This window comes from Grus americana, chromosome 14, assembly GCF_028858705.1.
Source record: "Grus americana isolate bGruAme1 chromosome 14, bGruAme1.mat, whole genome shotgun sequence".
NCBI classification, from domain to species: Eukaryota; Metazoa; Chordata; class Aves; order Gruiformes; family Gruidae; genus Grus; species Grus americana.
Window position 1 is genome coordinate 7113073 of NC_072865.1, and position 25058 is coordinate 7138130.

General features: G+C 54.2%; 1 protein-coding gene across 1 annotated transcript; it reads right to left on the minus strand.

Annotated features, from left to right (window-relative positions):
• Nucleotides 1-481: 481 nt before the first annotated feature.
• SPARC (secreted protein acidic and cysteine rich) lies at nt 482-11293 on the minus strand. Its single transcript, XM_054841586.1, has 10 exons — nt 10980-11293; nt 4891-4959; nt 4621-4671; nt 4362-4446; nt 3816-3937; nt 3472-3592; nt 3173-3306; nt 2859-3007; nt 2004-2152; nt 482-1785 (listed from the first exon to the last, which is right to left on the minus strand). The coding sequence occupies exons 2-10, from the start codon at nt 4945-4947 to the stop codon at nt 1757-1759; spliced, it is 897 nt and encodes a 298-aa protein (XP_054697561.1). The 5' UTR covers nt 4948-4959; nt 10980-11293; the 3' UTR covers nt 482-1756.
• Between the last annotated feature and the right edge of the window lie 13765 nt (nt 11294-25058).

Sequence of the window (25058 nt, forward strand, 5' to 3'; positions counted from 1 at the left end):
AGGAGCCACCCTGTGCAGGGGCTGATCCTGCAGCTCCGTCTGGAGCACAGCACATCCAGCGAGGGGCTGTTAACATGGGGACCTCACAGCTTAAGAGCTCTTGCTAAAAATGCTCGTGCAAACGGCAGTGTTTATTTTCTACTGCTGTGCCTTTTCGCCTTTCCCAGGGATTTTATTGCTCGTGAAAGCAAGGGCCTTAGAGCTGTGCAAGTGTCTGCGCTGGCTGCTGCAGTGACCCTGTCTGCCTTCATCGCTCCAGCTCCATCTGCCCCTGCATTACCCATCTGATGTCCCCCAACGAGCCCGTTTACAGTGAGGTGATGGGCTGTGAGTGGCAGAAGCACCTTGGCTGACCTTGGCCCAGACCTTTTCCTGGGGCTGGGGTGCCTGTGTGACACCCTGACTGCGCGCATGGGGTTGGCGATGCGTGTGCCATCCTCCTCATCGGGATGGGACGAAACAGAGGAACATTGCAAGCTCATTTATTGTCAGTGTTTCAAATCAGTATTTTTTTATTACAGAGACTTATCAGGTTGCTCACACTGTGGCAGGAATTTAATAATACAAGGCACAGGGAACATTCAGAGGTAAAAAAAGAGTTCTCAGCCTGTGAGATTTAACCATCCCTTCACTCCTGTCAGGACCCTCTCTATAAAGCAAAATCCAAATACCTTCTCCCTTCCCTCCCGCCCATCCCTTAAACCCCAAAATCCACAACAGGAAAAAAATATTACAGCCTTTCCCATGAGCATGTGGCAAGCATGCCTCTTTCTGAGCAGAAATATCCCTTCCAAGCCTGACACGGCTTCCCTGGGAGAGCAGGGCTGGAATTTAAGCACGACCAAGGCAGAGGTGGGACGTGCTCAAGGGCACCGTGATTTGGGGAGAGCCAAGAGCTTTATCTCAGCTACAGCAGAATCGCAACAGCAAGGTCAGCCACGCACACCCCGGGGGAACAGGCGGCCTCTCCCAATCTCCCTTTGCAGCACAGAAAACACAACAGCAGTATGATGATCAAGTAATGGTAAAGCATGTAGCACTTTCAAACCTTTATTTTTTGAGGGGATTTTACAGGATGGGATGTGTTTCATTTTATTTGTTTTAAATTTTGTGTGCTTTCCTATTCATTCGCTTGATTAGTGGCGCCCCCCCCCCTTTTTTTTTGTGGCCAATGATTGTTAAATTCAAGCCCTGGGAATGAAAAAAAAAACCAAAACCAAAAACAAAATCCTGCTACTCTGTCTTTCTCACCCATCTCCATCCCTATGATCTGGGTGACTGCAATGTCACCCACAGCTGCTCTGCTCGAAAAGCCCAATCCTCCTACATCCTCTGGCTCTGCCTTCCCTCGCTGGCGATCTGTAACTGGGGCGGTGAATCAGCTGAGAGGTCTTTGCATCTACGCTGACGTGTCCAAGAACGTGCTGTTAGTAAGAAGTTAAGAGAAGTCGATCCGAGAGCGGATGCCGAGACAGAGCAGATATTTAGGACAGGAACAGGGTCGGTCAATGGTAAAGACACGTTGGAGAGAAAAAGAGCTGGTAAGATCGTGTGGAAACAGCCGAGTGAGTAATCTAGTGGTAATAGATTAGGCTATGAACGAGAACTGTTATTTCTCTTAGCACCGTTACTACATATGTTTAGATCTATATTAGCACCTTGTTCCCAGGGAAAAACAAAACAAAAGCGGTTTAAAAACCGAAGGAAGTGGGAAGGTTAAAACAGGACAAAGTTGGCAGCAGAGAAGGAAGCAGGTTTAGATCACAAGATCCTTGTCTATGTCCTCTGTGGAAGGAAAAGGGAGAGATGAGGTTAGGAGGCGGATGCTGCCTGGACCCGGATGCTCCCAGGGTCCCAATGCTCCTGTGATCCCCGCTCCCCGCTCTCCTCTGCTTTTCCCTCCCCAGGACTGGCTGTCATGCATTGCTTCATCCCGAGCTGGGGCTTTGGGGGTGCTTTCCAGTGTCCCCTCCACCCCCATTCCCTCCCTACTCAGTACTTACGCTCCTTAATGCCGAAGCAGCTGGCCCACTCCTCCAGGGCGATGTACTTGTCGTTGTCCAGGTCGCAAGCCTCGAAGAAGCGGGTGGTGCAGTGCTCCATGGGGATGAGGGGGGCACGGAGCGGGGCCAGCTCGGTGTGGGACAGGTACCTGCCGAGGTGACCGCACGGTCAACGTGCTGCCCAGCACCGCCAGCTGCCCTCCCGCGGGAGGGGGGATGCTGTGCCGGGTGTGGGAGACAGCATGGGGCAAGATGCTGGTCCCAGCCCTCCATCTGGTTTGAGCTGCTGTCCCAGTGCCCTCCCAGTATCCACCACTGAGTGTCATGAACGGGAAGGACTGGTGTCTGCTTTTGCAACTGGCTGCGCTAGTCATAAACCAGCCAGCAGCTGGGGGTCCTCACCGGCTGCCCCCACCCTGTGTGTGTGTGTGTGTGATCCCTCTCACACCCATCTCCAGCTCACAGCTAAGCCAGCAGCTGCTGTTTCAGCTGCTGAAGCTATGCCGGGGCCTTTGTACTCAGATATTTTAGGGAACTATCACACGACAGTAAATCTGAGAAGACAGAAACTCCACACAAGGGAGATGGGAGCAGCTGGGGCTGGGGGGGGGCCCTCTTTCTGCAGAAGAGCTGTTTGCAGAAAGTCAAACTGCCTCTACCCCAGCCTGGTTTGCCCCAGCCCCTGCCAGATATGTGCAGGAGTTGTCCCTCTACAGGGCTTTGCCTGTGCTTCTGCCATCAGCCACCCATTTGTGTCACATCTCCAGCCTTGACACCTTCTGCCACCAAACCATCCCGGTCCTGGGGCAGGAAGGGTCCCGGCGGGGGCCTCCGTCCTGCTCTGCCGACACTCACCCATCGATGGGGTGCTGGTCCAGCTGCCCGAACTGCCAGTGCACAGGGAAGATGTACATGTTGTAGTTCTTCTCAAAGTCACGGGCCAGCAGCTCCACGCTGTGGTCACCGGCCTCCAGGCGCTTCTCGTTCTCGTGGATCTTCTTCACCTATCATAGGAGAGGCCAGGGAGACCTTGTCAGCAGAGGAGCAGGGTGCAAGGCAGGACCCTGGGCTTTACAAGGGGTGCCCACAGGTCATTCTGGATGGGCTCCCCATGTGTGCTGGGCTCTGTTGGCAGGGTGAGCTCCCAGGCTCCCTCCCCAACCCCTCACCTTGAGCTTCTGCTTCTCGGTCAGCAGATTGTTGTCCTCATCGCGCTCGTACAGGGTGATCAGCACGTTCTTGAGCCAGTCCCGCATGCGCAGGGGGAACTCAGTCAGCTCTGTGTCCAGGCAGGCGGGGATGACTGGAAGCCGTACACGGTGGTCAGTGCAGTGTCTGGACATGCAGCCCCAGTGCCCTCCCACCTCAGGCCTGAGCCTGCCGGACCCCTTGCTCTCCCTCAGCCCATGGGTAAGGGGGCTGTGCTGAGGTTAGGGGTCCCCTTGTCTAAGGGAATGGCTCCGCTTACATTTGCAAGGCCCGATGTAGTCCAGGTGCAGCTTGTGTCCCTTCTTGGTTCCCTCCAAGGTGCACTTGGTGGCAAAGAAATGGCAGGAGGAGTCATAGGTCTTGTTGTCGGTGCCGCAGACCTGCACAGGATGGGGAGATGCTGCGTGAGGGACAGCGAAGCCCAGCCCTGCTCGGTGGGTCAGCAGGGAGATGTTTAACTTGTTTCCTCGGGTGGACAACAGCTTTGTCACCACCAGATGGGGACCTGCCACCCTGACTCTGACTGCCTCCCCCACCATCTCTGGCAATGTCCCACGTGAGGTCCCTCCCTGCTCCAGTCCATCAAGCAGCTTCTGCCCTCACCTTCTCAAAGACGCCGGTGGTGGCTGGGCAGCTGGAGGGGTCCTGGCACACACACATGGGCGAGTTGTTGTCATCCACCTCACACACCTTGCCGTGCTTGCAGTGGTGGTTCTGGCAGGGGTCTGAGAGAGGGCAGGGAGCAAAGTCAGAACCTGCCCCATCCTCACCTCCCACGAGCTGCACGGGGCATCTCAGCACAGAGAGAAGACAGAGACTTCACCAGGGACAGCCCCGAGCATCTCTTCCTGCACTGGGAACATGTGAGTGTTTCCAAAGTCCACATTAGCCTTCAGGCTAATCCTGGGCTCCTTTCTGTAGCCACACAATGCAATGGCTTTTCTGTTGCAAAAAATGGCTCACAGAGAATCCAGTGCTCGAAAGAGGCCATGCACCTCTCTTGCTTTTAAGCACGCATGTAGGTTGGCATTGTCCTTGTGCTACAGCCCTTCCCAGAGAAGTCCTCACTGTTTGGGGTGGCTAAAACTCCCCGATCCAGGGAAGGGATGGTGTCTCTGCCTGCTGAAGGGCAGGGGAAAAGCGACTTACTCTCTGCGACAATCTCCTCTACATCCTCTGTGGGTTCCTCGAACTCTCCCACCTCCACCTGGACAGGGTTAGCCCCCACGGGCTCCTGCAAAAGAGGTCAGTGTTTCTGGTGGGATGTAAAAAGAGCTGGGTGCCATTCCTGGGGGGGGGGGCTGCTTTGCCCCCCTATTGCTCCCGCTCCCCTGTGCTTTGGAGTTGCTCTTCCCGGGGCGGTGGGTGCTGCCAGGGATGGGTGACAAGGAGGAACAGAGTGACCTACCTCTGTGGTGGGGTCTTCGATGACCTCTGTCTCATCGGGCAGAGCCTCCTGCTGCAGGGGAAAAGGACCATGAGCCAGGGTCCGTGGGGAGGACGGTCCCAAGGAGGGGGTGACCCGTCGGGGCAGGCGGCAGTGCCACCCTTGGGTTTTCTCTCCCCCCACAGCCCCTCCATACTTCAGGGATTTATTCTTTATAGAAGAAAATCCCCGTCAAGTACATCGGATGGACAACCCCGACAGCAGAGAGGCTCCGTTGTCTCCCATACTTACCGGAGCTGCCAGGGCTTTGCCTGCCAGGCAGAGAAGGAAAAAAATCCAGGTCCTCATCTTTCAGCAAACCTGAATAAAGGAGAGGAAAAGGAGGGATGAGGAAGGAGGCCGCCGCGTGCTGCTCAGCTCCAAGCTGAGCTCACGGTTGGCAGTCTGACACTTACAAAAGGGCGTTCTTTTCATTTCCTGCCTCATCTGTTCAATATTACAGCCCCACATGCTGGCTTTTCTAGTCAAAACCTTAAGCCAAATCATGTTTCCAAGACAAATTCTTTTGATTTTGCAAAATGGGACGGTGGGGGTTTAGATTTCTGTTGCTTCCTGGATGCCTCTAGAAAAATTGCAGTCAAAATGGCAGGTCCCCTGTCCACAGGATTTTTTTTGTCTGCAGGATAAAAAAACTCCAACATTTTTCATCTTAAAAGCCCCTGACACGAGCCACAGGTACCGGCAGTGAAACTCTCTACTGTTTTATTTGTCAGTCAGAGGAAAAATGGAAGTGGAGGAAGGAAAAAGAGAACAGAGAGACAGTGAGATGGGGCACTTGAGAATTAAATCCTATACAAAAACCCTTCCCACATGGACACAGACATCTCTAGGGGTATCAGGGACCCATGCCCCATCCCCGGCACCCCCAAATGTTGGGGTCTCTGGTATAGTTTTTCCCATTCATGTTCAGACCTGAAGGTCCCCAAACTGAGTTTAAGGGATCCAGGATGCTTTGGGGTTGTGTCCTGCTGGGAGATGAGCTCCAGGACGATGAGCCCTTTGCACCCTCCTGATTTGGGCTGTTGCAGGGACTCTGTAGGATGAGTGAGCCAGGCAGCCCAGCTAACACTGGCCACAATGCGAGCCAGAAGGACAGCGCAGCTGGTGAAATCGCCCTGTCCTTGTGTGTCCCCCCCCCTGGTTCCTGTTTGGCAGGATTGAGCCCCTCTGTGTGAGGGCAGAGAGGAGCTCAGCTGGCCGCTTAATATGCTGGTGGCATCCCACTCCTGACAGTGAGGGCTGCCCGCTCCCTTCCGCCCGCCGGGAGAGCGAAACACCCCCCATTTGTCTCCTGCCAGCGAGGGGACTTGTCCCCCTGCCAAGGCTTCCGCTGCCTCCCTTCCGCTCGCCCTCCTCCGCTCCACCTGCGTGGCCGGGGCATCGCAGCCCACCGGCTCCCTGGGGCTGGGATGGCTTTGCTGGGACAGAAAGTGTTGGACAAGGTGTCTTCTTCTCTCCCAGCGAGCATGGCTGGATAGCTAATTTGCCAGTGCATCCTTTCTCTTCCTGCCAATGCATGGCAGCTCTCTGGGTATAAAACTGCGCCAGCGCTGTGCTGCCAGGGCACCAGCCAGGCTGGGCTGTGCTTCCTAATTTAGCAAGGTTCTGCCACGCGGAGGCTGGAATCCTCCTTCCAATCTCAGCGCCTCACCCAGCCCCGGCAGGGTGCCCATGCAAAATAGGCATCAGGGCATGGAGGGCAGCTTCCCAGGGACATCGGCGGGCTGGGAGCACGGGGCGGTGGGGATGGCAGCCGTGGTGAGGCAGAGGACTTGTGGGAGGGGGGCTGTGGGTGAGGGTGGATGAGCCCGTTTGCTCTGGTGAGGCTGCAGCTCAGCAGCTCCTTTCTCTCCCGCTCGGTACACGCTGTCCCTTCCCCTCGCCTTTATTTGCTCTGGAGGCTGCTGAGAGCTCTCCCGGCGTTTGCCAGGAGAGATCTCTGGTTCTTTGCTTCTGGAGGGGTGGTTGGGGGGGGGGGGGGGAGTGGAAAAGTACTGGTGAATCTGGCCATCTCCTCCCTTGCTGCCATCCCCTGACTTGTAGAGGCTCCTCCTGGGCTTCTCCCAAGGGGCTTGTTTGCTTTGGAAGATGCTCTGAGGTTCAGTGATGCTTGTTGGGCAGAAACACAGCAGTGCCCAGCCTGGAGGAGAGGGCAATGCATGTACACGTGGAAGATGGCATTAAGAAGAACCCAACCCCAGACCAAGGCCCTCTCAGATCATTTCCCCAAGCCCCAAAATCTGAACTTCAAAGTCTGGGCATGCAGTGAGCTGGGGTCAGAGAATTACATGCTTGCTAGAAGCCAGCAGACAGTCAGAGCTGCCAGTGTTGTGTTTGGAGGAAGAAGGAGTATGAAAGAGTCTGAGCAAACAAGCTCTGCAGAGCTGTCTCACGCTGGAGATAGGAAAACAAGTTTATTTGTAAAGCATCTTTCTGGAGGCAGAGCTGTTTTGCAAAGGCATGGGTTTTCCTGAATGTCTGGTGGCCAAAAGTCCTGAAATAACGGCTTGGGAGCCCTGCACACAGAGCTGCTCCCCCAGAAGAGCCTGGCCCACAGCGCAAGTCACTGGTGCCAGTCTCCCTGTGGACCTACCGTGGTCCTGCTGTCCAAGCGGATGCTCTTTGGAGCTGACAGCTGAGCCATACCACGAGCTCAGCATCCATCCCCCAGCCAGAGGGGCTTGGGGGATCCCTGCGAGGGGCCCTGCACTGGGAATGCCTGATACAGCTCTGCAAGAGCCCTGCGGAGGGCAGAGGGCAGCGTGAGGGGCAGAGCAATGGGGCACAGCAGGGCATCATTTTGGACAGAGCAAAACAGGACTGGGAAAGAGGTTTTAGCAAGCAGGGACTTACACCCTTCTGTATCCTAAAGGAATTAACAGAAGCCAGCACTTTGCAAGACATGCTGGAAACCAGCACATCATGTGCAAATGAGGGCTGCTGAATATAAAATAAGAGAAGTCTCCATGGTCACCACCCTGACTGCTGGTGATGGAGGAGAGCGCCTGGCACCCATGGGCTGCAGGACCCATGGCCTGCACTGCCTTTTTAATGTGTGACCACATTTGCATCCTAAGTGGGGACTTCAGGTCCAAGTCGCTGTCTAAACACAGTCTTGTGGCTCCCATACACCCCCTGAACGGTTTGCCTTTCTAGCGTGGTCCAGGCTGTCCCTCAGCGCCAGCTGCTCGTTGCGTTTTGCAGCCGTGTCCCTAACAAGAGAGCCACGGGGCGCGGAGAGGTCCGAGACTGACCCTCAGCACCTCTGTAAATTCAAAGCAGGCTGCTCTGGCAAACTCTTTACCTCCTTCCCCCCCCATCCTGTAGCACCATCATAAATTTCTCCTGCTGAGGAAAATACCCCGCAGTCATTCATGGAGGAGAGTCTGTGCCACTGGGGTCTGTTTGGTCCCTCTTGTCTCCTCCTGCCCAGCCTGGGGACCTTTGCGGGCTGGGGGAGGACAAGGGCCAGGTGGGTGCAGCCTCCGGAGGAGGTTCCGTGGATGGTGGAGCGTGGCCCATGTGGCGCTAGCCCTGGCCAGGGTTGCATAAGCCCTTTGGGATGCCACGTTAGCGTGGGGAGGAGTCTCTGCCTGGCTACTTTGACAGCCCCTCGCTGAGGCCACTGGAATAACCCCAGCTGCCTCCACCGCTAACCCGGGCGAGAAGTCCTCCTGCCACCTCCCACCGCCAGCAGCCGAGAGCAGGCGTGGGTAATCGTGGGGCAAAAACCCTCCCATGACTCAGCTCCTCACCTGCACCCCAGCCACGCAGGAGGCAGCCAGCCCCGAGCGGCAGGGCCTCCTGCACCCACCCACCCTCCAGGAGCTCATTGCTCTTCCAGGGCTCTGCAGGGTCTGACATGCCCCAGCAGCTCAGACTGAATGTAAAGGCAGGACCGGCCCAGAAGAAGCTTCTGCCTACAAACCCCACCGTGGGCCATAGTGTTCAAGGTGCAGATGGGTGCCCGAGTGTGGCCACCACAGAGACCCACCGTCTGGCCCTGACCTGGCTATGCAAGCAAGACCCTCTAAGCTTTACTCAGCCAGCCAGTCCCGGGCTCAAATTTAGTTTGAAGTCAGAGCTGGTTGCGTGAGTCCCCAGAAAGCTCCCTGCTGAACAGGTCCCTGCCTGTCCGGGCCGTGCTGCTGGGGGTGCCGGCTCACCCGGGCGTGCTGCAGCAGCACTGGGTCCCAGGGGAGGGGGCAGGAGCAGGGGGCTGGGGAGAAGCCAGGCTGGCTCCTGCCCCCTGCGCGGTCCCCTCACATGTGCAGGCTCAGAAAGCCAAGATAGGTTTAGATAGAAGTAAAATTCCCTTTAGCTCATGCACACACTTACACACTGCTGGGAAAACACGGGAAACAAAAAAATCTATCTGCCACATCTGTCCATGCAGAGTCACTAAAGACACGTCTACACCACGCCACTGTATTAACCCATTCCCCTTGCAGGGAGCTGAGCAGCTCTGATTGCACTTACAAATCCTGCAGATCTTACAGGGCTTATTGATATAAGGGCAAGAGCCCACGTCCCACTCTAGTTCTGGGCTGGCTTGAAGCTGTCACAGTTTGTCTAGGTTGCAAATTGCATCCGTAATGGGAAACAAATTGCCACCAAGGGAAGTGCATGGATGGGACCTGGGCTGCAAGCAGCGGTGTGTCGCTGAGCTCTTTGCAGACCTCAGACAGAAGGGCAGGCGATACAGCATTTTGCTGTCCTGACTGAGCTTTTTCTTTTGTTTGGACTGGACATGGAGCAGTGCCAAAAGCAGTTTGGATACCTCTGTGCCAGGTGCAAGCGGTCCCTCTGGCTCCCGGGGGATAGAGAAAGCTGATCTTGCACAGCTCCACAAACGAGAGAGAGAGAGAAGAAACTGTCCCCTAAATATTCTGCAAAAATGCAAACCACCCTCAAAGCACTCCCTTGGCTCGCTCTGCCACAGCCGCTCCAGCGATAACAGCCCTGACATCCCTCCGACCAGAGGACCCAGAAAGGGTTTCCATGGGAGCCGACATTCCTCTGGGGCTGAGTCATGGAAGAGCAGAGGGTTGTGGAAGGAGGGGCTTGAAAAAAGTTTCAAAAGTTTATTTCTCCTCTTCCCCCTCCCAACACCACCCGCATCCCTGCTCCTGCCTATGTGGCAGACAATAGCTCGGCTTTAACGGCTGCCAGAACGCGACAGCCTTTTATTTCCACTTAAAACTCGCCTGATCGACCCTAACGAACGGCTGCGATTGACTTTTGTGGGGTTGCGGAGTTTTTGGGCTGTTTCAAGTTGGTAGTAACCGAGCGCTGGAAGCACTGGCGACCTTCCCGGTGCCCTGCGATTTCACTCCAACTTGAAACTGTTGTCTTTCGGTTTGGGTGGGAATTCGGCCCCCATCCTGTTAAGTTTCCTTTTCTTGGCTGGATGCGACAGAGCGGAGCTTTCTCTGAGCAGGGACACAAAGAGCAGAGCTAGACTGCCACGCACGTCACCGGGACGGGAAGGACAGCGGCTGCCTTTAAAGGAAACAAACCCGCGGCTCTTCCGGACCTAAAATTGTCTCTGGCTGAGCCCAAGTTCTTAAAACTTTAAAAAAAAAAATGAAAAAGAGCTTTGTTCCTCCTCTCCTGCGACCTCCGTCTCTCTAACAGTTGATCAGCTGGAGTTAAGCAAACCAGGGCAGCAGGACTTGAAATGGTTTCAAAGTCTGCTTGGAACAAAAGGACGAGTGTCTGTTTTTTTTTTTTTTTTAGGAGAAATATGAGTGGCTGTATCAAAAAAAAGCTGAGATGAAGTCGAGAGCTCTTTTGTTCTTCTCTAGACATTCTGGTGAGTAAAACATCACCTGCCAATGCACCTCAGGCTGGGTGCAATCGGGACTGGTTTGTAACTAGATCTAATTTGCTCTGCAGGTTGGTTTGATGTGCCCAGACATTGGTCTTGCACTTCTCACTAAGGAAATACCCCAGAACTAAAATCCCAGAGGGGAAAAAAGGGAGGAGAGAGAAAAATTAGGGCAGGTTAAAGCTCTACAGTCAGATGTCACCAAAGTGTTAAAGCTGGCAAGCGGGCAGTGAAATACAGTAACAGACTCAGTTTAGGAGCAGAGATGCTGCAAAGAGGAGAGAGAGAAGAAGTCAGGAGAGATCTCTAAATGCATCACTCGGGGTGGGGAGGTGGATTCCGTGGGACCCCGAGTGATGCATTACCGAGCACCAGATGCACCCCATGGGCTGGCGGAGCAGCTCCCAGGCCAGGGACCCCACGAGTGGGGCTGTCGGGACCCCCATGCTGGGAAAAACAGCATAGCAAACACGAAGGTCTCGGGCCATACCTCGCAGTCCCGGCAGCAGGGCTGAGGAAACTTCAGGCGCTCGGACGGGCTGGAGGAATCTGCAGGTTTTACAAGGAGGCAGGAGGAAGCCAAAGGGTGGGCTGGGTTTCCCGCTGCCTCTCCTCCTCCTCCTCACTGTCTTTCCAAATCAGTCTTTCCTCTCCCTCTCTCCCTGGTGGGCAGTCCCACCCGCCCGAAAGACGGGCTGAGACACAACCTGGGTCCAAAGGATAGACCAGAGAAATCAAGCGAGGCTGGAGATCAAGGGGGTCCCTCACAGGGACAGATCAGCCCCCAGTGCAACCTTCCCGGTGGAGTTGTCATCACAGCAGCTGCCTGCACTGCTGCAACGAGTTTGTCAGTTCTCAGGCTCTCTCGGACTACCAGCACTGGGGGAGCAGGGAGTAATACCTTCTCTCTGCTTGGTTGGTGCACCTCCTGGCACCCTGGCCTACTGCAATTAAAATGTTGAATGCTGTCGTTTCACAAGCGGGTAGTTCAGTCCCTGAGCTGGTGTTTCCCATACTCAGGGGGATGCAGAGGAGGGCAGGAGAGTCCTCGCTCCTCCATCCTCTCTCCTAACATTGCTGCCATCTGGGACTGCCTTGCGCTGAGGGAGAGGAAAGAATGATCCAGAAAATGTGGAGAGTTATGACGTCTGAAATATTCTCCAAGCAGGCAGAGAAGTGCTGGGCTGGGAGATGTGACCCTCCGCAGATCAATCTCTCTGCTCTGGTTATTGTCCAGAGCAAAAACCCACAGTGAAAATTGCTGGCCAGTTGAAGCCGATGGTCTCTTCAGACATCACTAAGTATTCTGACCTTATAGATCATAACTCAGCTGGAGCAGCTGCCCAGGCAGAGGCAGCCAGACAGCAAAGCTGTTTGGAGTTAACTTTTCCCATCTGTTCCTCTTGATGCTCAGGGTGAAAACCCAGCTCCTCTCTCCTTGCATCTCACCATGAGTGAGAGGATTTAAGGTTCATCTGCTCCTCTGGAAGAACCACAGTACGCCTTTATGCACCAGCATGGCCATGGCGCTGCATTACAAAGTAAAACCAGCAGCCAGAAAGAGAGGCTGTCACCTTGCTGGAATTATATATATGGGACATACAGGGCTTTCCTGAGCACTGCACGTAGTCCAGCTCTTTGCAGCTTGTGATCCACCTGTGGCACCAATCGTCACCCCGGCCAGGGTGATGCAAGGTTGCTCTCAGGGGCTGCTGGAAAGTTGGTGGCTTGTGTAGCCTGCAGGGATGAGGACAAGTCATCTGTGCACCAGCAGTCTGATTGCGGATGCTGGGTGAAGGACATCCAAGACCATAACAAAATGCAAAATGGTGTTTTGTCTTGGCTGGCTGGGGTTTGGGTTCATTCCTCATGATTACACGCTATCTTTGAGGGGCTGAGGCACCAGTCTGGGTGCTTAACTCTTCCCATTGAAGTTGCTGAGGATTTAGATGTCAACATAGGAACTGGCCTGTCCCAACGTGCCGGGCTGTGCTGGCTCCTTGCTCTGTAGGACAACTGTTACTTTGTGATTTGGGATTCTTTATCAGCTCCCTCCTCGTCCGGCACTTCTGCTGCATGTGGAAGAAACATTTGTAAGACTAAACATCCATATGGCCAACAAGAAACAAAAAATAAACAAAACAGAAAGGGAAAGGGGAGGGGAAAGATAGGGAAGGGGGCCATGCGAAACCATCATCACTTCCCAGTGAGACAGTCGATCTCTGTGATCAGGCAGCTCAGGAGGCTGGTGGCAAAGAACAAGAGAAGAAAGTCTTCTTCACCCATTTCTTTACTTAGCTACACACCACTCAAAAGCCATCCCTGGGTGCTGATATGTGGATATTGACATCACTCACAGAGACATCCATAAATACCCCGTGTGACCCTCTCGGGTCCATGTGGAGGCCAGCTTTGTGATGGGATCTAAGACCGCGTGGGTCCTTCTAACGCAGACAACCACCTGTGGCATCTGAAGCATCTTCTCCCACCACAAGTGCCCGCAGCCCCCATGTGCAGCTCAGTGCCACTCGTAGGTCCAGTTTGGCTCCAGAGGTCTCACATCCCCTAAGCCCAAGTTTCATTTGCTTGATTCACACCCTGAGGAGTTGAATGCTCTCTGCGCTGGATTAGTCACGGCTCGCATTGAAATCGTACAGCTGCTGGTAGTTCTCCTATGGAAAAAAAAAAGACATCTGGAAAAAATTTTAGGGAGGAAAAAAAAAAAAGAGAAAAGAAACCATGTCTTTTCTAACTGACAACGTGGCAATTGCTTAGTGTTCTTCACCGTAGCCTGAAGCTAAGCCCTCTTCTAAGGGCTTAGAAAATGACAGTGCCAGGAAGATAATTATAACAAGGATTTCTTTATATACGTGGCGGCTTAAACCCTGGTTTTGAGCGAAAGCAAAAAGCAGCCTGCTGCACTGATGCCGTCACATCTGGAAATGGCCCCTGAGCCCCGGGTGGGTGGGAGTGAGGGGTCCTCACGGTCCTCCGTGCACATGGTGGGGACAGCTGGGCCCTGCATCTTGTGAGGGGCACGCTGCCAGGCCCGGGGGTGTGTTGTCAGCCGTGGGATGGAGGGGGATGGCGCGGAGAGGGAAACAACAGCCTGGAGCAACTGGCTTGGCTCTTTAATCTGAGTGGCTTTAAGAAGCTCCAGAAATGACTGAGCGCTTGCAGAGGAAGTCCTGAAAAGTCCTCTCCACGCTTAGAAGGCGTAGCGGGGCCGTCAAAGAGGTGTCAGGCTGCCAGGAGGAAAGCTGGACCTCACACGTGCTGGAAGGTCATCTTCTGCCATCTGGGGCACTGGGTGAGCAGAAGATGGCTCAAGGGGCCTCATCAGCCCAGGAGCCCTCGCTGGGCTGGTGGTGCTGTGCAGCACGATCTGACCTCGCAGGTCCAGCTCGGGCTCTCAGGCCACGTGCCAGCAGGGTGGTTTGGGCACAGCTGATGCACCCCAGGGCTCCTGGCGCTCCCTTCCAGCTCCAGTGACCGCACAAACTCCGATGGAAGCAGCAAACAGGACAAGACCCCTGGAGGCTTGAGCTCAGCTTACAGCAAAGCCAAGAGGTTTGCAGGGCTGAGGTTTGAACTCCAGTTAACCCCAGTTCGAAATCCAAATTTCTTCATCCCGTTTTAAGCCAGGTCGGGCAGATCTGGGCTGGCGCAGCTGAGAAAACCCCGGTGCACTCCAAGACGGGAACAATTCTGCTGCAGGAGGAGAGAAACGCAAGTGAGCAGCTTGGTGGAAGCGATACAAGCGGGGATTAATAGTCCTGCTGTGTGCTACTCACAAATCTGTCAAAGGAGCCTTTCCTTCTCTCTGCTCTGGGAGGGATTCTCTAATGAGTTTTTCTGGAGAGGATGTTTCTGAATTAATTGCTGGTGGGTGCTGCTGCAAAACAATGAACCCAAAGTGCGTATAAATAAACAGGATGCCCTGGAACCACTGCGGGAATGTCATTTACTAAGTTTTCAGTGCTGGTGTGCGGCTGGAGGCCGAGCTCCTCACAGGCACAGTGTGTGTGGGAAAGGCAACGGCTGCTGGGGTGGGAACCCAGCACCCAGCTCAGGAAAAGGCAAGTGAGACGAGTAAGCACAGAGCAGACAGGAATCTGCTTATCCCAGGAATGTCACAGCTCTCCTGCCATCTGCAAGTGTGTCAGCAGGTCCTGCAGGAGGGTTTCTGTTTTTCTCCATTTCAGAAGCGGATCAGAGGCAGAAAGGCTGTGCCCTTCGACTGGCACTAAGCAGATGCACGGCCACTGGAAGCACCAGCTGCACAAGGCAGGATGAACCCAAACTGTCCTGGGAACTTGCTCGAGGGTGGCTGTCTTTGTCCTACATGGCGCAGGGACTTCTCCACAGTGGGATGGGACTGTGCCTCTGTGCTCAGCAATACTGATCAGGACTGATGCCTGGTGCAGATGGGACAGACTGACACCCAGCCAAGGTCCCTTCCAGTGCCTGGTCTGGGAGAGCCTGAGCCTCAGTGCTCTGCAGACGGACGGGGGGTGAGCTGGCAGTGCAGGCAAGTGGGGTGCCGGCTCTGTCAGAAGCAGATGGAGAAGGAGCAGTGGATGTCATTGCAGATTTTCAGCTGCAAGCCAAGAGGTCTGCAGGGCAGGGATGGGGAGAAACCCAGCTGTGCATGGCTCTGCAGTGAGTCACGACCTGTGGAGCCTGGAGGCAGGACATGCTTGCTGTGGGATGGCTTGCTCTTTCCATGGTGTGCGTGGGCTCTCACAGCTGTCCCCTGGGGTCTCCTTTGGAAGGCAATTCCCATTCCCCGTGGGAAGGATCTCTTCCCCCACCTCTTTCAAACTACCCTTGCAATGATCATTTCACTTGCTTGGAAGTGTGTGGGGCTGCAAGCTCCCGAAACCAAACTGAGCCCAAAGAAGCAGGGGAAAAAAAAAAAAAATCCTTCACCTTCCTCAGCCATGGTGCAAGCAGGGAGCTCTGTGTGCCGCAGTTACACCTACACCGCCCTGGATGCCTCTCACGGGCATCAGGTCTGAACATCGCAGCTGTGCCTGCCCCCAGCTACACCCAGAATGGGTGGTCAATATAACCCCTCCGGCCATAGCCCCCCACCGTGTCCCTGCGGCAGAGTCCCCACAGCGCTGCCTGGGGCCGTCACGCCAGGCACCAGCAGATGGGACAGGTCTGCAGCCGCTTTGAAGCTCCCATGCGCGGTCTGGGCACATCCAGCCTGGCTGAGCGTGGTCCCAGTCCAATACCTCCAACATCCAAAGGACATTGTTGCCTTTCCTAAAAGGACTTCTCCTTTGCTGAAGGAGACTGTTCTGTATTAATCCTGAACACGGGAATGTTGTGTGCCTGAATTAGTTTGGTGTCTCAGCCCAACTTCGCTTTTGCTTGAGACCTTGCATTGGAGACGCGCCTATGACTTGCAGAAGGTGCAATAAAGCTTCCAAGGGAGAAGCACAGCAAATGCCGCTAACTCGGGGCAGTCCCACCTTGCTCCTGGTGTTTACCTAAGATGCACTTTTGAGTCCTCTTGGGCCTGACAGATGCGGCTTGGCAGCTCTTGAAGGCTATGAATAGAGCTGCTTAAGGAAATAAACAGGAATCCACCTTCAAGCCCCTGGGACATGCGGGGAGAGGGAAGCTCCTGGGTTGCAGTGGCAGCTCTTTTGAATGGATAAACACAGCCTAAAAGTTTCTCCTAAAAGGCAGCCTTGATGGGAGTACCCAGGTGAAGCTGTGCCAGCTCCAGGACGTCCAAACACCATCTAAACAGCAGCAGCAATAACCACGGGCAAGGAAAAGACCAAAAAGGCAAAAGGCTGGGTTCACAAAGGTCTCTGGGGCCAACTGCCTTTGTTTTTTTGGATCATGAGTGTGAGGTCCTCTAAGAAAAGCTTGATTCTCAGATTAGTTGGCTACTTATTCTACAACCACTGATAATCAGACACCTCTTCAGTTTAATCAGCTCCACAACCTTATATCTTGGGAGTGAATGCAGTGGTTTTCCTGGGCCATATCTTTGCTGGGAGCCCCTTGGTGATTTGCTGGGAGCACGTTTAGATGGCTCCCCTGCAGCGGGCAGACTGGTGAGTGGGGCTGAGCAGGGAAGGGGCAGAGCTGCCATGGATCGGGATTGTGGCTGAGGAAAGCAGGCAGCAGGGTCTGGTGGTGTTCCTCAGCATCAATTGCTGTCCCCAGGAGCCCAGCAGCTGAGAACATGGATTTTAAGTGATGGCTGCTCCAGGCTTGTGCACTGCTGGAGTTGAAGAGGAGCAGGGAAGGATGGTCTTGGGGAGGGCAAGGCACGCTGGTGACAGCGAGGCTGGGCTGCTTGTTAAAGTCTGGAAAGTTTAGCAATTCCCTGCAGAGGCTGAAGAACAGGACTTTATTGTCCTCCTATTAACCCTCATTGCTGGCAAAACCTTATCAAAATATATCCCCCCCACTTCCCAGCCAGCCCTGCCCCACAGCAATTCAGTCTGCGTATGGCTCGGTGCTCCCATCCCCGGCCCCGGCCGTCCTGCTGTTGCATAAGCCAGGAAATGCAGCTTTGCACCGTGCAGAAGGATCCCAAGAGACCACGTCCCCTCTAGCACCGCTCACGGACAAGCTATTACAGCATCCCTGGCTGGGAATTGGACCATGCTGGAGTTGCAGCTGCATCCCAGCACAGCGGGCAGGGTGCAGTGCGGGGGTGCCCGGGGTGCCTGGTGTGCTCAGGCCACCCCCAGCTCAGCCTGCACGTATCCACCCTGAGAATCTGTGTTTTTCAGTCTATTGTTCTGACACTTTCTGCTTGAAACTTGCTTCAGAACAAGCCCCGGCTTGAGATGTACCAGATGAATGAGCCAGGCTGCCAGATGAAGGAGGGTCCATAAACAGGGTGTCCCTTAAAGGAGACAAAATGGGACTGATTTTGGCAACATGCCTTTGGGAGGATCCCGTAGAGAGGAAAAAGCCAGGCACAGGTAGGCTCAGAAGCAAGCGAAGAAGATACAGGGGAGACAGTAGGAAATGCTTTTTGACAGCAAGGCTTTGGAGCGGGATGTCTTGGGAGACGGAGCCAGCCCTGCCGTGTGAAGGGCTGTTGGGGCAGGGTAGGTCGGGCTGGTAGGGGCAGTGCTGACAACCGTTCAAGGATTTTAGCATCTCATGACACTGTGATTTACAAACACAGCCACTCCAGGCCAATACCAACAGTGAAAGCGCTGACCTCCCTGCCATGTCTGCTTGCTGGCTTCCTCCAGATGGTCTCCCAGTGCTCTGCTGAGCCCCTGTAAACTCCCCTGCCCAGCCTGGCTCTTACCCTGGGGAGTTCAGGTCCCTTAAAATCTTCCTACCTTGAGCAATTCAGATCTTTATGGCCATGCATAAGTATTCCGCTCCTTGCAAGGAGGAATCATTTGCTTTATCTGGCTGAAGTTTGATGGGATTTCACTGATCAGAGGATAAAAGAAACCCAAGAGGACACAACCCCCTCAGCTGGATGAAAATACAGCTGCCATATGAGGACATACGCAGAAAATACCTCATCCATCATTGCTTCAGTGTGATGAGTTCTGGGGATCTCAATTTAGCCCTGAAACTTGTTTACTTCCCTTCAAAAACCACCATCCAGTTTGGCCGGGGTTTGGCAGGAGTGGCACTGTGGGCAGGAATAGCTGGGCTGTGGGAAGGCTCGGGGCCGATGCTGCCCCGTGTCTGTGGGCTTGGGGCAAGGTGGGATGTGGTCAGCCCCAAAATAGCGAGGTCGTGCAGGGCCCTGAGCGAACGCTGTGACTTTCCATCCTGCGTCTGGCCCAGAGCTGGGTCCCTCCCTTGGGACCTTCTCTAAAATTAGCAGCATTTCCCCATGCCGTATGCCTTGCATCTGTTATCAGCAGCTGTTTAAGGAGATGGAGGAACCAGAACCATAGTTTAAAAAAGATTAGATTTGGAGAACTCCCTTTTAAGCTTCTCTTTTATGGGAAAAAAAACTGATGGAAAAAATTCTTCCCTGAAATGGGAGGTCTGGGGAGAGACCCCTGAACTCTTTCCTGAGACTGCTAATGAACATTAATCATATCAGGTATCTGTAAAGAGCAACCAGAAAATTACAGAGGTGAGATATGAGCATTGGTGATGTCACCTCCCTCCAGCCCCTTAATTTCCCAAAGGTGCATCCTCTCTCCAGCACTAACCTGCCTGCCCACGCCACCCTGGGGAGCGAGCTTGCCCAGGATTTATTACCAGGAATAGTGGAGTGGATTTTTAATGGCATGAATCTTCAAAAAAATTCTGTGGTTCACTTCGGAGGAAAAGGTGGGAACTGGGAAGTTAAGGAAACACCAGCTTTCTCAATGAGTGGGACGGTGCAGGGAATTGTCTGGGCCTCTCTGGAGATACCCAGCTGCAAAACAGGAGGGAGACCACACTGTGCTGTGGGATTATTGATGGTCGCCTGGCTGGACCAGGCAGCTCGCACCATACCTGCCGCGGGGATGTTCAGCTATTTCCTTCTCTAATGCACAGAGAGGCCGATGCAGCTGTGGACAGCAAGGGCGTCCCTGCAGCACGCGAGGGAGCTTGGCTCCCGCTCTGCCCAGGGGCTCTTTTCCCGCTCCTCTCCCCCCGATTAACTCTGAAGAGTGAAGGTGCTCGCTGCCTGAGGTGTGCCTGGACTGACTCTGGTGTCATCTCGCTCGAGTTTTGGCCCTCCATGCTGTTCTTCCTCCAAGGAATTCAAAATAGTGAGTGCTACTGAGAGAATCTGTGCTGCTCCTGCATGGGAGGGGGCGTGTGAGAAGGCTGGATGGGAAGGGACATCTCCTTCTCTCTCCCCTCCCCAAATCCCTCCTCGTTCAACCTTTTCCTGAGGAATCAGAGAGTGCATCCCTCCCCCTGACTTTGCTGGAGCTCTGTGGAAGAAAGCAAGGGAGGCACTAACGGGCAGCAAGATGTCCTCTCCTGGCCCCTTTTTTTGCACCTACAGATGGCTGCAGCTGGAGCGCGGTCCCGGGCTGACATGTCAGGGAGCGGGCTCCAGCCGCTCGTCCCCAGCCCGGGATCAAGCTCTGCTCTGCAAACCTGGGAGGGCCCATTCAGCACGGGATGGGGACGCTTTCCCTCCCCACTCCCCCACGTGCTGTGGGGCTGAGCCACTGCCCAGCCGGGGGCCAGAGAGACAATGCCAGGCGTGGGGAGCAACACCTGGCTCTCATTTTTATGCACACACACACACAAACAAGTTTGCCTCTCTGGCAGCAATTGGCAGCTCCTCTGTTGGGTTTGTAAATCTGGAAATAACAGCTGGAGGTTTTCTGCGTTATCCCAATCTAGGGATGAATTTTAAAACCCTCCCGCGTTGGGTTGCGTTGGGTTGGGTCTATTGTTTTCCAAGGCAAAGAGCAGTGCCGGTTCGTGCCCAGCTCCCTTTGCCTCAAAGCGGCTCCTCCAGCATCTATCTGAAGTACAGCTCCTGCTGTTCGTTGGAGCTCTGGGTGGCTCACGGGGGAGGTTTGCTGACTTCTTGCTAATGCAGCCTCTCTGCTGAGCTGCCTGGCGTGCAGCTGAGCACCCACTGCTCCACTGGCATGCTGAGACCCTGGTTAGAGGAGTTGTGGACAGACTGGCTCTGCCAGGGAGAAGGGAAGCAAGCGGAAGGCAGGACGGGTTTGGAGACACTTAGCTGAGATGGTTGGTGGGGCACAGGTGCTCCACCTTTCTGGTTTTCCTCTGGGCACACCAGGAACTGTAGGTCCAGCTGTCCCCTGGAGGTGGCCCTGGGTGGCCAGAGCTAGTGGCAAAGGATGGTGATCCTTACCTGGGGACACATGTCCCTATCTACAGCACATGGACCCTTGGTGAGAAGCCAACAGCTCAGCACAGAGCCTTTAAAGAGTCAAAGCTGCCTCTTGACTTCCTATGTTCTTGCAAATGGAGAGGAAACCGTGGAGAAATAAGAGCAGCTCTGTGAGTCGAGGACGCTCTGGACTCCGTCCCGTCCTGGTTGCCTTGGAAATTGGATCGTTCCCACCGAGCCGCCTGCTTTGCTGGCTGCTCCTGGGAGGACATGAACATTTAGCACTGGTCAGAGGCAGGGGAAGTGGGGAAGGAAAAAATAAAGGGAAATATAGGTGCAAATACTGGTGTCAGGGTTTTCTCGACCAAAGGGAGACCCTAAGCTCTTTTCCCCATGCCTTTGCAGGGATGATATGAAGAACTAACCCCACCAGCTCAGCTGAGACACAAAGGCAAGGCAAAAGCCAAAGGACCATGGGCTCTCTTTGTAGGTCAGCAGCACAGCCAAGCCTGGGAGATCCAGCCCCAGGGACACCAGGGCTGCTCCCTACAACACCGTCCCGAGTAGTCAGCACCCCAGGCACCCCCGCACTGAGCTGCGCTGCCCCCGCGACAGCCCCGTGTCCCATGCAGACTTCTGATGCAATCGGTGGGATCACCCTGACAATAGCTGTGTGGGTTGTTGGTTTTTTAAAGCTGTGCACAACAGATTAAGCCAGTGGCCCCTGTTGTGATTGCTGGCCATTGTGCACCGTGCTGACACTGGCTTCTGTGGGCCAAGCTCTGCCCATGACCGAGCAGGAGCTTCTGAGGGGGGCAATTTGGTTCGTCTGAAATGGAACAGGAGGGTACTTGGGCACAGTGGATTCCTATTGCATTCAAGCATCTCTTTTCATTCACAAGGGAATGAGCTGAGTTTGTTTTAACACTTTCTCATCCATCTGCTGAAAATGGGTGAGCAGGTCTTAGATGAGTTGAGAGAGACGGTCCTGCCCTGGAAATGTCATACCAGCTGGGAAGTGGGAACTGTGGAGAGCTCTGAAATGCTGCAGCATCTCTCTTCTGGCTGTGCCCTGCCCCAGCGACAGCACAGAAACCCACTGGCCTGGACTGGTAAGAGGAAACTTGAACCCAGCTATGTAGCACCCAGCAGTCTTTCCGGAGGTGCTCAGGAACAGGCACGATGAGCAGAGGGACAATAGGAAGGGCCAGGCTGAAGGCTCCTGCTTACACAGAGCAGTTTCCCTTGTCCCTTCCAGGTGACCTGGGACAGGGCCATGTAGCAGAACAGTCACAGAGCAGATCTGCTCTCCCCGGAGCAGCCGGGGACCTTGCACCGTGTCCCGTGTATCCCACAACCCCTCTGAGAGGGCTCCTCATTCATGAGAGCTGCCTCCCTGCCTGCTCCCTATCGCTGCCCCAAAATGCCACCGCCTGCAGCAGCTGTGGGGCTCTGAACCTCAGCTTTCCAGAGCCCAATAAATTAAACCTTAGTCCGAAAGGATCTTGGGCTGTCTTTTGCAAACAGAGGCAGCACAAAAGCTGCCTTTCTCCCTCTCGTTTGACTTTGTTTTCTCTCCCTCGCCATCTGCTTTTAGCCGAATGGTTGAATAGCTTCAGTATATACCGCGGGAGGCTAAAGCCAGAGGCTGGAGCACCAGGGAAGGATGCAGAACAGCAGTGCCCTGTGGCCGCTGCCTTCCGGAGGGGCCGGGAACTGTTTGCTCCCCTTGCGCTGTAACCCAGCCTTGATCACCTTGCTGAACCCTTGGAGAAAGCAGCTCTGAAAGAAAATATTTGTGCTCTGGCTAGCACACATGTGCACATTTCCTGCTCTTGAAGTCCTTAATTAAGCCTGGTTTTTGTTTGTTGGTGTTGGGGTTTTTTTTTCCTATTTACACTGCCACAGTCTTGGAGGGGGAGTCTGTCAGGTCCCCATGTGTTTTGCTGTTTTGGAAGCTGCAATGTGGAAAACTCCCTCTGATGGTCACACAGGGAATCTGCGTGTATCGACGGGAGTGGGAGCCGGCAAAGGCCTTTGGGTTGCTCTGTACGTCAGTGCAGGAATCATCAGGACAGCTCAGCGCATCAGCCATTACAGAGTGCCCTCAGCCTGGCTGTGTCTTCATGACGGGGCAGATTGGGTCTTTGTAGACCTTACTGAAAAGACCTAAGACCAGCACATTCAGTTCAGAGAAACAGCCAAGTTTTTTCCAGCCAGTTTGGGAGCTTGAGTCCCTCCAAGGGCCCACGTTATCTGCCTGTTTCACCACGCTTGGCCTCCATCAGCAGAGATGTATGACCACTTAGGGTGATGCTCGTGACTGCGGACACCCAGCCCAGTGCAACGGGGACCTCCAGGTCCGGCTGCATGGCTCTAACTCAAAGAGCAGCTGGTCAGGGCAACATTGGAGAGGGGAACCTTGACCCCAAGAGCATGGGAATATGATCCTGCCTGCAAGCGAAACATCAGGCAGGGCGCTCACCCAGCTCCCGGCTCTGCTACTGCCGTGCCTGGGCTGGGAGCAGGCAGGCGGGCAAAGGTGGAAGCCTAAGGCAGATTGTTCTTAAGCAAACATTTAAAAGCAGAATAAGACTAGAAAATCCCCATCTTTTGGTAATGAATACCCTGTATAACAGTCTTAACGCCCAGACATGACACGCGTGTCAAATTCCTGAGATTGTTGCAAACTGAACCCTTCTTTCGCACCCTGAAATTTCACAGCAATTTACCTCTCCGAGCCATCAGGGATCACCGTTTGCTGGCACCGAGGGGGATCTCCCATCCCTTGTCTGCTTTCTGCAGCCCGTGGTGCTATTTTGGAAATTCTCTCATTTACTGGGTGGTTCAACTGAGTACAGCTGCTCCTTTGGCTAAAATCATCCCGTCTATCATCTGGTAATTAGAAAGTGCCGAAAAGCCAGTGGTGCTTAAGGCAGCTCTGGGGTAACCAAGGCAGCTTTTTCTTTTGTGGATAAAGGACTGGGCTTTGGAGGCTGTAGACTTTTCCACTGAAATCAGGTTTTGGTTTAAAAAGCAGGGGAAGGTAACACCAGGTGAAAAATAACACCCAGAAGCACAGCAGCACTGCAAGGGCAACGCTGCGAACACAACGAGGTGGGTGAGAAAAGCAAGTGCTGGAAAACACCATAGCAGGGGAAAAGCAAAGATAATTTTGAGGCAGGGGAAACAAAAGGACTTTTAAAGCCTGTCCCTCCAGGCTTGCCCAGTTTTTGCTGGTGCTGCAGTTAGAGGCAGTTCATGGACTCTCACAGTTCAGCTGGAGCTGGGCTGAGAACCTCATAAAGAAACCAGAAGTGAACTCCTGCTGCTGGAGGACATCTTTGTGGATTGCAATGCACCAAACTGCAACTCACCAGCCACTCATCCTGCAGCTGGCAGGGCTGACATGTCCCTTTTCCAGCAGGTCACTCGCATGTCCTGCAGTGTCAGGGTGTCTGTGGTACAGGAAAGGTCCTTTTCCAAGTGCCACCCTTTCCTGTTTGCATTGCAAACTGAGCATTTCCTTGTCTGAAAACGGCCTCACAGCCTCAGTGTCTGGCATATTGTTTCCCATGGAAATTATTGTGACCACGTTACCTGTGCAGGCTTGCTGGGGTCTCTCCATGACGTGCAACCTGGGGGCCAATTCCAGGCCAACCTGATGAATGAAAATTTTGAAGAGCTTGAAGTTGGGCAGTGGTGGAGCAAAGAAACTCTGCTTAGGTAATGTCTTGTCCTTTTAGACTATATGAAGCAGTTGGTTTTTCTCCCAAAGCTTTTCCATAGGCCTCTCAGAGAGCCACCCTGCAGGTCTGCTGCTCTGTTCGGGCTCAACCATCCTTCCTTAACTTCCCTAATCCAGCTGAAATCAGCCCAAACCCAGCCCACACACTGGAGCAAGGACAGTCCCAGGGTGTCATTACTCAGCGCTGGCTGCATGTTTGTGGGAGAAGTGGCCTTTTGGGAGGCACCCTGTGCTCCTGCAGAGCCACAGCTCCAGGAGCACTGGTGCAGAGCCTCCTGTGCTCACTGTCCTGGAGGCAGGACCAGCAGGTCATCTTCCCCCAACACCTTATCTTATCCAGAGGAAAGGAAAGCAGGCAGAAAGAGAGCGTGCTGCAGATTGCCTGGTCTGGTTGAAACACCCTGTTCCCCTGATTAAGCCTGCAAGGTTGATGGGGGAACGCACGTGATGCTGTCTTGATGGGCTTTTGGTGGAGAAAACAAGCAGCAGCTTGGGCATCATCCTCCAGCCCTGCTCTAACAGGAGTTGTCCCGATTCTTTGGTATTTTCACTAAATGTGCCTGGAGTGCTGGGGTTAGCAACCATCACAGCACTTCCCTCCTCTCAGCTGGAGACGAAACCCTAGCAGCTCCCTTCCCTTCCCCACAGGGCCAGGGGAAAGGAAGAGGGATGCGATGGGAGGGTCTGAGCACCGGGGCCACTGATGGAAGGCTGAAGCAGGGCTCACAGGAGCCCTTGGTGCTGTCCCAACTGCTCACTCCCATCAGCATCCTCTTGGCACCAGAGGTGGCCTGTACAGAATTGTCACCCTCCTGTCCCCTCTGCTCTGGGACACTGAGTGAGGAGCAAGACATTAAATACCAAGAGCCATCAGGTGTGAAAGCCCACAAACCCTGCATATACACAGGCTCCATTGGAAAGTGAGTGGCAGGGACACCTCAGGGAAGCGGCTGTGGCCAGCTCCTGCCATGCTGCGCACACAGGGAAATTACAGGGGCTGTAAATGACACAGGGTTGTCATTAAGAACTAGTGGCAGCATAGAGCA